The sequence below is a fragment of the Alligator mississippiensis genome, chromosome 12 (genome assembly GCF_030867095.1).
Source record: "Alligator mississippiensis isolate rAllMis1 chromosome 12, rAllMis1, whole genome shotgun sequence".
NCBI lineage: Eukaryota > Metazoa > Chordata > Crocodylia > Alligatoridae > Alligator > Alligator mississippiensis.
Window position 1 is genome coordinate 37,063,515 of NC_081835.1, and position 13,172 is coordinate 37,076,686.

A 13,172-nucleotide genomic window follows, 5' to 3' on the forward strand; every position below is an offset into this window, starting at 1 on the left:
GTTGTTAAATTTCAAACTTCTGCTGCTTTGAGTCTAATCTTTAATTACTGTGCCAGCATTTACACCACCCTAGTGAATTTTGTGCCAACGTTTCCATTTTAAAACACCATACTTAATAAAAAGGGTTATCACCTTAAGTATATAGCAGACCTATAACTCCTGCAGGACCCTGTAAAGCAAAACTGTGAAGTCCATGTGGCTTTGTCATACAGTTTGAGTGAAAACATAGATTCCATGTAATCATGGGGAATTACATATCAAGCTAGTGATTTTTTTTAACTACCCACAAATATTGATTTAACCCTCTGTATTTTTTCTTCTCACATTCCCACATGATAACCAGAAACAGTTCTGTCTGTCTGTTAGTGTCTTGGACTGTTCTTTTCCTGGGGAACCCAAGGACATCAAGAAAATATTTATCTTGTGGATGAGTTGTAATATCTTGGCAAAGCAAGCTGATTAAGGGTGGTTTTCAGCTTTATCTCCTCAGTTCTGTATGTGTGTGGCTTATAATGAGAATGTTAATGTATTAACACTGTATTAGAGTAGAAAATAATCTATCTTTGAAATTCAATTAATTGGCACATTAAATAGTATGGACAAAATACATGAGCAAAGAAAACTATCTCCATTGACAGAAATAAAGTTCATAGATTCTTTCTCACCTTGTGTATTTTTGCATTTATCATGTCTAGCAACTGTATATTGAATGAAAGCCAGGTTATAAAATTAGTTAATGTTCCTAAAATAATACCCAAAATCCAAGGAACAATTATTATACTTCGGTTTGTTACAGTGTAGGCCTACCCCTGGGAAAATAAGCTCTCAATTAACTGAAATATTTGGCAGTTCTGAATATAAACCTGGCAAGGAGAGAGAGAGAGAGAGAGAGAGAGAGAGAGAGAGAGGTCTACCTGGGGAACATGATGAAATCTCATTTCCATTCATTTAAAAATAGGGAGAGGAAGGGACAAAGGGAACTTTGGTACCGAAATTTGAAAACTTTTCTTTCCTTCAGGGTCAATAGGAACCATATGGGATATTTATAAAGTACCTAGATTTCTTTTTGTTGACATTATTGATGCTTTTATCACTGAAAGCTTCACTTCATACTGGCATACATCTTTGCTTGTAAATGCTGGGGGCAGGTTATCAAGCCATGTGTAAGGAACTCGTGTACATTAGAGAGCCACTCTGAGCTTTTTTGTGCACACACCAAATCTGCAGTGGATAGTTACAGCTGTTCATTTTGACAACAGTATCTGCAGTAACTTTGTCTTGCTGGATTCCAAATGAACTGTAAATTCTCTAATAAGAATATCCAATCCTCCAGTCAGCCTTTTATCCTGAACATATTTATATAATTTCCGTTTTTATAGGACAATAGCAGAGAATTGGTAGCCGCACACGGCAGAAACTTGTCACTTGTAATCCAGTGTCTATAAAGAGACTTTGATTTATAATTACACATGGTCAAGATTCACTGCTTCAGTCAAATCTCCTTATGAAATCAAAATCCTCTCAGGGCCTTGTTATACCTTATGCTATGAGCCACACAAATGTTGATCAGTGTTAGTGATAGCTGAAATTTGGAGCAGTCACACTTGAAGCCAACAGGGTCTTGGAGGACTGAAAAGTAAGAATGCCCCATCTTCCATTCCAGGCTTCCCTGTTTCTCCTCCTTGCCCCCAAGGCTTCCCTCTTGCCCCTTAGGGTTCCTACCTGCCTCCCCTCTGCCCCTGGGATATTACCTACTTGTGGCTCCCTGCACTGTCTCAGGGGAGCAGGCAGGGAAGGACTAACCTGCCTACCCAGCCACCACTGTTGCCAGGCTACTGCTCTTCTGGCCCAGAGAGCAGCAGGGATGGCAGCTGGGCAGGCAGTTTAACCCTTCCAAGACTGCTCCCCCAGGGACAGACAGTGCAGGCAACCACAAGCAGGGGGTAAAGTGGGGGCAGCAGTGAGTGGGGATCTGAGGTGCTGGGGAGGGGGGAGGGGGGAGGCAGTGGGATCAATCCAGGCTAGTGGGGGTGGAAGGTGGGTGAGGTGTTTACACTAAGGTGTAGCCTAAAGCAGCCACACCTTGGTATAACAGGATCAGAGAGAAGTCTGCCCTGGAGTGTTTTAAGTTTGAGCCACATAACAAGTGCTTAAAACTAGTTTCAGGTGTCAATGCACAGACAATCCAGGGATTAAGAGCTCCAGGAGCTGCCCAAAGTACCATGTAACAAGGCTCTTAGACACACATGCATGTATTCAATCTAAAAAGACATGCTGCATGATTTTGCTCCTTTTGTCCCTTCGGCATTTTCTTTTGAAATTTCTATTTAGTTGCATAATGTAACTGCAGGACTGTTTCAGCGCATCTAGAATCTTATTTTGCAGGGCACACGGAGGGGCAAATAAATATTTGAAGACTTTGAACTATCTGCAGTTTATACAGTTATATTTGTATATGACACTATTTCTTTATGTATTTTAATGAAATCACTTTCTGTCTTCCGGGGGAACAAACACTTCTTTAATTCAGCTAAAACCATCCCTTATTTTTTCTATATTCAGTTTGTATTGGGTCAGTCATTCAGAGAATATCCGGGATTAAGCTCATCTATGACTATGAATCAGCTTGTTTTGATAAGTGATTTGTATAAGCAGAGTCAGTAGCTGGAGAATGCACTTCTGCACTGTCACCAACCCGTAATCCCGGCCCCGCTCCTGTCCATCCTGTTTCCAGATGCCACTCCCCACCCTGTCACCATCCCATCTGCCTAGCTGAGCATGTCCTACCTGAGGAAATCTCTGGCTGGTTTCCATAGAGCTACCACCCACCTGCTCCATCCTTTGCCCCTGGCGGTCGGGTCTGGCAGTGGAGACACTGGCAGCAGCAGCTGGGTAGGCCACGGAGGCTTACTGGGAAGCCAGGTCTGGCCACTGTGTGGCCCTTGCCCCATCACATGCCCGGGGGCAGCGGGACTGGCCACATGTGCCATGGCCTGTATAGCCAATAATGTCACCGATAAATGCTGTGTGCAGCTGCCGTGCATGGGGCCAGGAATGTAGCCTAGTAGCTTGGAAAGCAGCGTCCAGCCAATAAGTCTGCAGGGGGAAGAGGCATGGGGGAGGGAAGGGGTGTAGCGGGGTGATTGAGGCCACTGTAGTGAGGGAGGCCTGCCCTTGCCCTGCGCACAAATCTGGTGGGGGGCTTATGGCCCCCATGCCTTCCCCAGGGGTGCACGCAGCGGCTGGGAACATCCACCCCCCGGACAAGCTGCCCACGGCTCTGCCCCATGCCCCAACCCACCCCAGCTAAGCAGTGCCTACCCCTGCCCCAGCGCCACTCCCTCCCTCACCATGGGGGCCTCAATCTGCTCCCTCCAGCCCCCACAGACTTACCAGCCAGATACTGCTCTCCAAGCTGCCGGGCTGCATATCAGATTGGTAACGGCTGATGTGGCTGGTTAATAATCGGCCATCCGTATCAGCCAATGAAATCTTTATTGGTGCACCCCTAAAAATTATTTAGGTAGTCTTGCAGGTGTATCCATCCTTTGACTTTCAGAAGATACATATTTAATATTCATCTTTTGTGAGATTTGACTAATGAAATAAAAATACTTCTCAAAACAAAACACCAGACTTGAAGTAGGACCATTACAGTTCGTCTTCAGTGGAAATCTGCAAGTTCTGGATTTTATAACATTCAGAAAGTTGCATTCTGGATTGTTGCTGCGATCAGGAGCTAATTTTTGTAACATAAAAACAGAAGAAGGTACAGAACAAGCATTATACTAAATACCTCATTAGCAATTTTGGGGGGTGTTAAGTCCATAATTATGAAGATGTTTTAATATTCCAAGATACTGTTGTTTTCCTAAAGATGCCCTGTAGTCATGGCCATGGCTCATGCTTTAGAGCCCAAGAAGCAAAAATCACATATTTTTTTTTTATATTTCACTACTAGCTAAACCAGAACAACTTTTCCTCTCTGTGATTAAAAGCAGTACTACAATGTTAAGGCCTTTTCATTTCCTATTACAATGTAGTTTTGTATTACTGCTTTCTGGCCTCATTTGTTGAAACCATTCAAAATTTCACTGCAAAAAGTCTTTCCTTTGTTGCTGCTCAAGAGATGTGACATCAGCTGAAACATTCCAGTTGCTGTCTGACTCATTCCAGATCAACTTCAAACTCCTCCTAAGTTAGCTTTGTTCTATCAACTTACTTTGTGCCTCCTCTTCCTTGCTGTATCTTCTCTGGTCTTCTACTAATAAGAATACCCTTTCTTTCGAGATGTTGAACATTTTACAGTACTACCCCTTAGTTTTGGTATTGTCTCCCTTTTTCTTTGCACAATAGGCCTTTTTTCCCCCAAGAAAGCAGTAGAATGCTTGAGTTGGTGATCCCTAAAAATAAATGACAGAGAATAGGCAAGATTTGTTACTTACTTCTCATTTTGGTTGCTCACCTGAATCTATATTTTTAAACCTTTTTGGCATACAGTAATTTTCTCTTTGAAGGCTGGAGAGAGAGAGAGAGAGAGAGAGAGAGAGAGAGAGAAGTAAGGACTCTTGTATATATATGGTAGACTCCCAGGCCACAGGATGGATACCCATAGTTGAATTTTTGGAATTTGAAGAAATAAATAAAAATAAATACTTAACTAAAATCATTGATATCTGTAGGTTCTCTCATACTCTGAAAAGTTATTGATCTTCCTTGTAACTAAAGATAATGGACAGTTAAGGTGCAAGAGTGGCCTGTCATCCTACAACAAAGTTGGGTTTTTTTGCATTCTGCTGTGCTGACTAACATTTTAAATTTAATCATGAAGAAAAGATTAAATGCAAAATCATGTTCAATTAACAAATGGCTTGAATAGTCAAGAAATAGTCAAGAAATCATGTTCAATTAACAAATGGCTTGAATAGTCAATAATTAAATTAATATATCTTGCTGGCCTTCTGTCCTTATGAAGAACCTCTGTAATAGAGAGCTATGCTACATGTGTCACAGTGCTCTGCCACAAACAGAGTATATCTGCTTAGGGTTGATTTTATCTAATGAATATTCTCCTATTATTACTGGATCTGATTTTGTCCAAACACTGTTGAAGTTTCAGAACTCCCTTCAGTATAAATCCAACAATTTTTATTCTATTTTTATTCCTTAGATTATCATAAGAAATATGAAGAAATCTTTATTACTTGGTTACATACTTATGTCCCTTTCTATTAACAGGCCAAATATCCTGATATTGTAACACTTCCTGAAGGACCAACAGGAGATTACATGATTATAAAGAACCCTGAACTTTCTGGGTAAGGCAACTTCAAGATGCTTATTAATGTTTTTATTTAAGGAAAAAGAACAAAACCCGAGTTTTGATAATGACATTTTAAATGGGTTCTTTTTAGAATAGATGATCTCTACTCAGCTAGAAGTAAATGTGAAGTGTCTGCCAGAATCGCAATTTGTATATATAGATTGGATAACTCTCAGAATCACATTATTGCTTATATTATGTAATCACTTTCTCCTTTAAATTTAAAAAGAGTATTGTATGAACACATTTTATAGATACAGCCATATTTAGTTGAGAAATTTCAAGCAAACACCACGGGATGCTTGCTTCCTGTGGCCCTGCTGGGGATGACATAAATAAATATATGAAGTAGCAATACATTTCTAAGAGAAATTACAGATTATACCTAGACTGAGAAAGTGAGAGGCTCTAATAGCATTTTATATTTTGAACAACAATAATACTGAAGATTCCAAGGCCTTTATGACCATTGCAACAGTGATGTTTTATCTGTTAATAATTAATATTTACAAATTCTGCTCACCTCATTCAGGTCATCACTTTAGTGTAGTTTATGGAGCAGTGTGAGGAAGGTGTAAAAGATTTGACCGATAGTTTAAAAACGCTAAAAGTAGAGATGGGCCAAAGAAGCAGTTTCAGATCTTTATCCAGCCCAGGTTTGGGGCTGAGTTCAGTGGTGGTGAAATTTATGGTTCTTCGAATAATTAAAGATTCTCACTGGTATGTGTGTCTCACACCCTGCACTTTAACAGAGATTTTTACCTTTAGCAGTGGCAGTGATCCCTTGATTCAAGGATGATCTCTACCATGGGTCATTGATGGGTTTTGAGGTGACTTAAAGAGTCCAGTCCTTGAGCCACAGATGCATTCACAGAAGTTGCAGGTCTTTCTGCAGAGGAAAGTAGGCCATTGGCCAGGATTTCTCTCATTTTCCTTCCTCCACTCTCTCTTCTCAGCAAAGATGCTAGACCTAGAAGTGGTCTGCCACTTGGTTGAGGTTGCAGTACCACTAGAGTTGGTTAGCAGCTACCTCCTCCTAGTTGTTGATGTCAGCAGCAGTTTTCTTGAGGTATGCCTTCAGTGTGTCCTTGTAGAGCTTCTGCTGTGAGATCTCAGGCCACAAGTAAGGTAGGAGAAGAGCACTTGTTTTGGGAGCTGAGAATCAGGCATCCACACAGTGTCCAATCCAGCAAAATTGATGCTTGAGGATCACTTACCCAATGCTAACACGCCCCATGCTAGAAGCAAGCAGCTTAACTGGATTGAGTGATTGAAGTAACTTGAGTCTGACTGGCTTACAACTATTTTCTTTAAATATTACTAATTCTTCAAAAGTAGGTTGACACAACTACGAATGTTAAAGCTTTGGCTTGGGAATATGGCTCCTGCCTACCCAAAATTCCCTAGTCTTATTTTTAAGTTGAAGCTAAATCCTGACACATTTATTCATGTCGTGTAGGAGCCAACTATCCACAGTTCTACTGAAACCAGGATGGCAATTATAGAAATCAGTTGCTGTTAACAAGTGTGAATAAAAGCACAGCATTTTGCTATTGGCACAGTTCAATTTCTGACCTTCTTGAAAAGAAAGTTTGGTTTACTATTTTGATATTACCTAGTGTTGACTTTTATTTAGTACTTACATATTAATTCAGAATTTGAGATGTGCTTACAGTAATTTTTCCACTGAAATAGACATCTAAACTTATTACTTTAAGTACTATACATGAGTTACTTATATTTTATATTATTATGTACAATACAGGTTTGAATTAATGATCATTTGGAAGATAGCTGTGAATGAAGAAGGAACAGCAATACCTGTCCTGGATCTTCTGCCTAAAATACCAGCACACAGTAATGTCACTATATGTTCTAAAATCATTTTTACTCATTGTGTGTTTGAAAAGTGACATTTTCCTGGCTCATAGTAAAGTCACTAATTAGATTTTGTCCAGATGGTTACAGAATGGAAGTAGCTACAAAACTCTACTTGAAATGTCTTTCCAGTTTGATAAAATTTCACTCAATAGTTTAGTCAATCAGTGGTATACCCACTGCATGGTGTTTAGAACTGTACCAAAAGTAAAAATATCACCTCTACTCTTCCTTTTTATCACTAACCTCCTGCTTTGACAAACTGGTTCATGCGTAATCCTTGTTCAGGACCTAGAGAGATGCTGGTACGAATGAGAGAGGCACGAGGGCTTCCCTTCAGTGGAATCTTGAGGGAATAGTTCTGATACAGCCACCAACTCTATAGTAGATTTCCTTTAAGGGCAATTTAGGACACTGGTAATGTTAGGAAACCACTAATGAGTGTTAAGCAAACTGTGAAATCAGTGCACAGCATCCACATATTTTCTGTTGAACAGATGTATGACCTTAAATCATGCGGCTGTTTCTATAGGCTACCCTTTCCTTGCTCTATCAGGAAAGAAGGCTTCTGTCAAAGTTTCATGCTTTTAGGTATTCATGAATGGTGCTTCCTGCAAAATGATTTAGCATTTTCCAGTTCTTAAAATGTGTAAGGCTTTCAGCAAGAGCATATTTAGTCTAGTTCACTACTTGCCAGAGCCAGAGACAAGCAAGCAAAATTAGGCAAGTGCTCCAAAGTAAGTGGTTGGCAAGTTTCAAACTTTCAGTGGATGATGTAATCTCTGCATCCAGGTACCTTCTAAAGATTTTGATTGCTCTATTTACTGTAATTTGGATTTTGATGTCTTTAATCTATTTTTTTTCCTTGCAGATATAGAGCACAAAGCAGCAGCCGCAGCTGAAAATGCACCTGGCTGTTTCAGAATTATGCTGCGTTTGCTTGGGATTGAGGCCTCCATTGACAGTGTGGTCAAATCATTTGCTATGGAAACAGAGTAATTTATAACAGTAGCCATGTGAATTATACCATCTATAATTTTTATTGAATATAAACATTAAGTTATTTTCCATTTAGAAACCATACCCATAAAACATGCTATCTGTACAATTATGGCACATTCTATATAAATTGTCATGATGTGAAAAATAAATACAGCCATTTAAATACAAAATGCCAAATAAAATAGTTACATGTACAGAGTGAATTTCATTATAAAATTTAACTCTCTGAATCAGTAATGTACCGGGGGGGGGGGGGGGGGGGGGTGTCCTTAACATTTTCTAGGTATCTGGAAAGTGTTACAAGAACATATGCTGTCAAATTCAAGTCCATAAAAAGTGGAAGTTTCACTTCACAGCTCTATACAAGTACAGTGATCTTAACAGCTGCTTACAGATATTAAAAAACAAACACACAGATATTACCAGAAGTAGCAGCGTGATAGTTCAACCCAACTCCACAGCATCTGTAAAGGTCGGGCGCTTCAGCAGGGCTTTTTGCCACTTTTATCTAAAGCCAGTTCAATCAGCTATTAGATAAAAGCACCAAAAAGGCCCACTAAAGCACCCAATCCATAGACATTGGGTGGGCCAGGTCAAATTAACATGATTCCTCTTCTGGGTGTGCGCTGGGTTTGGTGTGGGAGCACACTGAGTTTAAAAGTAAAGCGCCATTTGGGAGGGGGTGTTGTTTTATTTTGTTTTTATAATGTCTGTAAGCAGCCTCATGGCTCGAAAAAAAAAGTGACATTAAAAGAAAAATAAAGTTCCTCAAGTATTCCTGTTACTAAATGTAGGTAAAGTGATCATCATAGCCAATTAAAAAACAGTTAGTTTGTAAAGAAAAGCACAAAAAAATCCAATTGCATGAAATAATTTTGCTTCCTTTTCCATAATTTGTGGGTGCAGAATAGAACCCCATTCTCACAAATCATTAATTGGAGCAAAAAAAGAAAACCCATGGCAAACAACTGAAAGCTTACACATTTTTTAATTCAAAGGGATAGTTTACTACTGGCAATAGTGCTTAACCTTGCTTTGTACAGCTAATTTAATAATTCTGGTAAACAAGTAAACACATTTCACATATTTGCTTCCCTTAACATAAAGGAAACAATTTAAAGTTGTCTCTTGCTACATTCCTTACCCCTCTGACAGATTCTACCACTTAAACCTTCACAAATGAAGTAATAGTTTTCAAATAGGTAAAATACAGTAACATTTGTAGGGAAGGAGTGGGTCAATATTGCCACTACTTTTCAGAAGCATTGTAGTATCCTCACCCAGATATCACAAGCAACTTGCCTATTTTTTCAAAAACTGGGAGACGGTTGTCAACCCTAAAATTAATTCACACTACCTAGATGACGTACTTTTTGTATACATTTATTGTAAGCTTTTTCTAGACTCAGGAAGTCATGATGCACATCAACTTTGGTCTCCTTAGCAGATATAATACACACATTACATGTCTGCTTCTTATTCTCAGCTGATTTACAGGTATGCATTCAAAGAAATGAGGAAGCATATAGAAATAGTGATATTCAAAAAAACCAGGACAGGGCTGCCAGATCTATGATTATACCAACCAGTTTTAACATAGTAGGATGCTTTCTGGTAACAACTTTCAAAACTGCCATCATAATAGTGTGTTAGTAATAATAGTTAGGAATACTCTTCTCCTATCATTACGCCTGGCCAAAAGTAACTAGAGACTGAGGCAGCCAATTAGACTGTGTCTTGATTCAGAGGTTTTCCACTCCCCTCTCTCTCCCCACCCCACCTTCCCCAAATGAGCACATAGCAAAGTAATGCTAGGCATTAGCAGACACTCAGGAATTACCAATTACAGCTTTCTAAAAGTCTAACATAAGAAAGGCTGGTTGGCGTTCTGCTAATCCAAATAAGTAAGCAGTAGCTAAATGTTACTAGGTCCCTTGTGCACTGCTGTTTTCATTCCATATAACCCTTGCTCTTTATGCCAACCAATTTGTTCCATTTCTATTATACATATCACAGCAAGCCTTAATAGAGCTTTCCTGCAAGAAAATGAAAACAAGCTACTGTCAGCACATTTAGTCACACAGGAAAGTTTTAGCCTAAACCTGAAACTTAAAACCAATTCTTCAACCTTTTAAAGTAGAAACACTTTTGCTGTTGGTATTTTTCACTTTGTCTACAGTCCAAAGGGGCTCTGCTCACTTAAGCACAGTCTTCTTGATCGCTTCAGAAGGTGGTATTGTCACAATACTAGTCACCTACCAATAGCAGGCTGCAATGAAACATTATTGATGAGCCCAGATTGCTGTAAGGGCTATATCACATGTAAAAATTATGTAAAGAATACCAAAAATAACCCTATTCCAGCAAATCATGCTACCAGCTGACAGTGAGTTCAAAAGGGTTACATTATGCATTATTCATTTCCCACTGTGCAGCAATATTTCTAAAAGTTAATTTTCTTTTAAAAATCATACCACCACTCTGGGCCCAAGTTTAATGGTCAAGAGTTCATGCAACTGCGCATGGGTTCTACTCCCGAACACAGGTGAGGATTTAAGATTTTGGAACTATTTAAATGTAATATTTAAAGTTGTCAATATAACTTTATTGAATCTTTTATAAAGGAGATGTCTTAAAGACCTACATATTTAGAAATTCATTGCCAGTACACATGCACTGTATACTGAAAGGCTGCTTTTTGTGTAGTTTGAATAATATCACATTATACATTTGTAGGGTACATGACCCTCAGACATGCAAAGAAAAACAAGTAATAGCTGAAAGAGCCAGTAGTTATACCACAGTACCCACCATTCTGAATCCAACTTCATGTTCTAAGTTTTGGACTAGCTGAAGTTCTTCCAGTTTTAGAGCTTACAAGACTCAGAAAAGAACATCTCATCCACAAATACATACAGACTGGCAGAATATGTTTAAGTTGTTTGCCACGCAAAGTATGTCCATTATTCATTTGCTGAAGTGACAACCACCATCAAGAAAGTCACCTTACAAAGACAAACTTCACAAAATACAAGCAGATACTGTCAAATCTTTCCTCAAGAAAAAGGTCCTCCTTCAGTCAGCCTGACTCCTCTTCAAGAACAAGCATAAAAGTGAACTAGCTGTGCTAAATGCAGAGACAACAGCATATCTGATTCTGACACTTAATCTGAGAGTCCAAAACCATATGCAAAACTATAAGAAACGGAGCATGCAACTCCTATAGCCCAATCTAAGTTAGGAAGAGCTAGCTCCAGTTTCATTAAATTAACAAGACTGTCCTTCAATAGCAGCACATATTGTGTACAAAATAACTGTTGGTTGGGTCAAAGACTGATGTACTTTCAGCCACCAAATTTACACACTAGAAAAAGAGTGGCTTGTACACTAAAAAATACTAACCCTTTTCACACATTTTTTGAATGTCTACTTATAGCTGTTCTAGTTACTACACAAACCTCTCAAGCCTGATAACTAAACTTTTGAAAGCAGAATCTGGATTTCTCAATCTCATGCACTAAATGCTTTATACACATTTGGCACCAATAAGCAATTATGACAATTTAGTGGCAATTCCTTTTTAAAAAAATTAAACGGACAATGGACAGTTTATTTAAAATAAACTTCAGTAATGCATTTTCTTTGTGCTCAGTGCTGCTTCATTTTTAGTTAACTTTTTTTCATACAGTTCCCACTCCATAAGTATAAGCAAATATCAAAATGCACAAGTGCAAGGTAATTCTTACGGTAGTGATTGAACGTTCTGCATTAGTGCAATAGAGCCAGAACTTCCTAACTCTACATTAAAGAATAAAACAGTTATGCCAGAACATTTCATTCTGTGCTCCACAGTAGTTATTCACTTTTAAAGGATGCAGACTAACAACAATCTGTATTCTTGTTGCAGGGTATGACAGGCATCTGTTCTGTAATATTGCATACATTCGTTGAAAGTTATATGCTGGGAAGTGTGTTTTAGTGCTATTTCATTTCTTTGAAAGATCTTCTGGGTTTAAAAAAAACCTCTCAAAGCAAATACATTCACAGCCTAAAAATGCACTAAACACAATAGAAAAAAAAAATCAGTGTAATTACATTTCATTAAACTTTTACATTAAGTGTTAGAATTCAAAACAAAAAATAGTTTTAAGGAAACTGTTACACTTTATGGAGAACTATGCAGTCTTCATTCTCCTTAAAGAGATTTGACATCACTGGATCTTCTTTGGCTTGCACATTCTTCAGATAATAGTTTACTATCTTGCCATCAAGTTTGTATTGATGAGGAATGCTTTCATATGGCTTAAGATCTAGGTCCAGGACAGAGACTGAAAAGGTGAATCTTGATTTGGATGATAAAACCACAGATTTTTGCTCAGAACTGAAGGAAGCGGGAAGAGAATGTTGCAAAACAGTAAGTTAAGGCAAACAGTTTGCATGGAAATTTAAAGCATCTATACCACATCCAATGTCACTATGAAAACAGTGTGTACCAAAATAACTCATGTATTCACCCCTAGAGTAGCGCTGGATGCACGCACGCACAGAGTCATTCTATAGCAGCACTCCCTAATAGCAGAAGGCAGCAGAAAATTGAACTTCAGATGGCATAGCATTAAAAGTACCTCTGGCTCTGCTTAACTGACAGTGAGGACAATGAGGCCTCTAAGTCCAAAAATGGCATGGAGACAGGCCAGAATAAATTTTTTAGTTGCTCACACCAGCGCTTGGTTAGTTTCTATACTACTTCAACCCAAAGTCTTTTTGAATCCATTCTAGTACTCATACAGTTAAATTAAATGGTCTCAACTGGTGACTTTGCAACTAGATCTAATTGGAACGGGGGAGGAATCATCAAAAGCGCAATAAATTTCCATGTGATAGTTAGAAAGAACCATCATGCAAAAGAACCAACTTAGGCCCATGACAAGCTTCATTCACTGCTTTCAAGGCACTACTACCCATGTGT

At 38.8% G+C, this 13,172-nt stretch overlaps 2 protein-coding genes across 5 annotated transcripts in view; one reads left to right on the forward strand and one right to left on the reverse strand.

Moving 5' to 3' along the window:
• CENPP (centromere protein P) overlaps positions 1 to 8,397 on the forward strand; it is a 296,268-nt gene extending 287,871 nt beyond the window's left edge. For all 4 annotated transcript variants that reach the window (XM_019477383.2, XM_019477388.2, XM_006261124.4 and 1 more), the window contains exons 8-10: positions 5,239 to 5,318; positions 7,089 to 7,180; positions 8,073 to 8,397. In XM_019477383.2, coding sequence (XP_019332928.1) covers positions 5,239 to 5,318; positions 7,089 to 7,180; positions 8,073 to 8,200 — 300 coding nt within the window. In that variant the 3' untranslated portion in view covers positions 8,201 to 8,397. The remainder of the gene's footprint in view (positions 1 to 5,238; positions 5,319 to 7,088; positions 7,181 to 8,072) is intronic.
• IPPK (inositol-pentakisphosphate 2-kinase) overlaps positions 8,219 to 13,172 on the reverse strand; it is a 136,208-nt gene continuing 131,254 nt past the window's right edge. Inside the window, exon 13 of the mRNA XM_014595391.3 lies at positions 8,219 to 12,584. Coding sequence (XP_014450877.1) covers positions 12,362 to 12,584 — 223 coding nt within the window. The 3' untranslated portion in view covers positions 8,219 to 12,361. The remainder of the gene's footprint in view (positions 12,585 to 13,172) is intronic.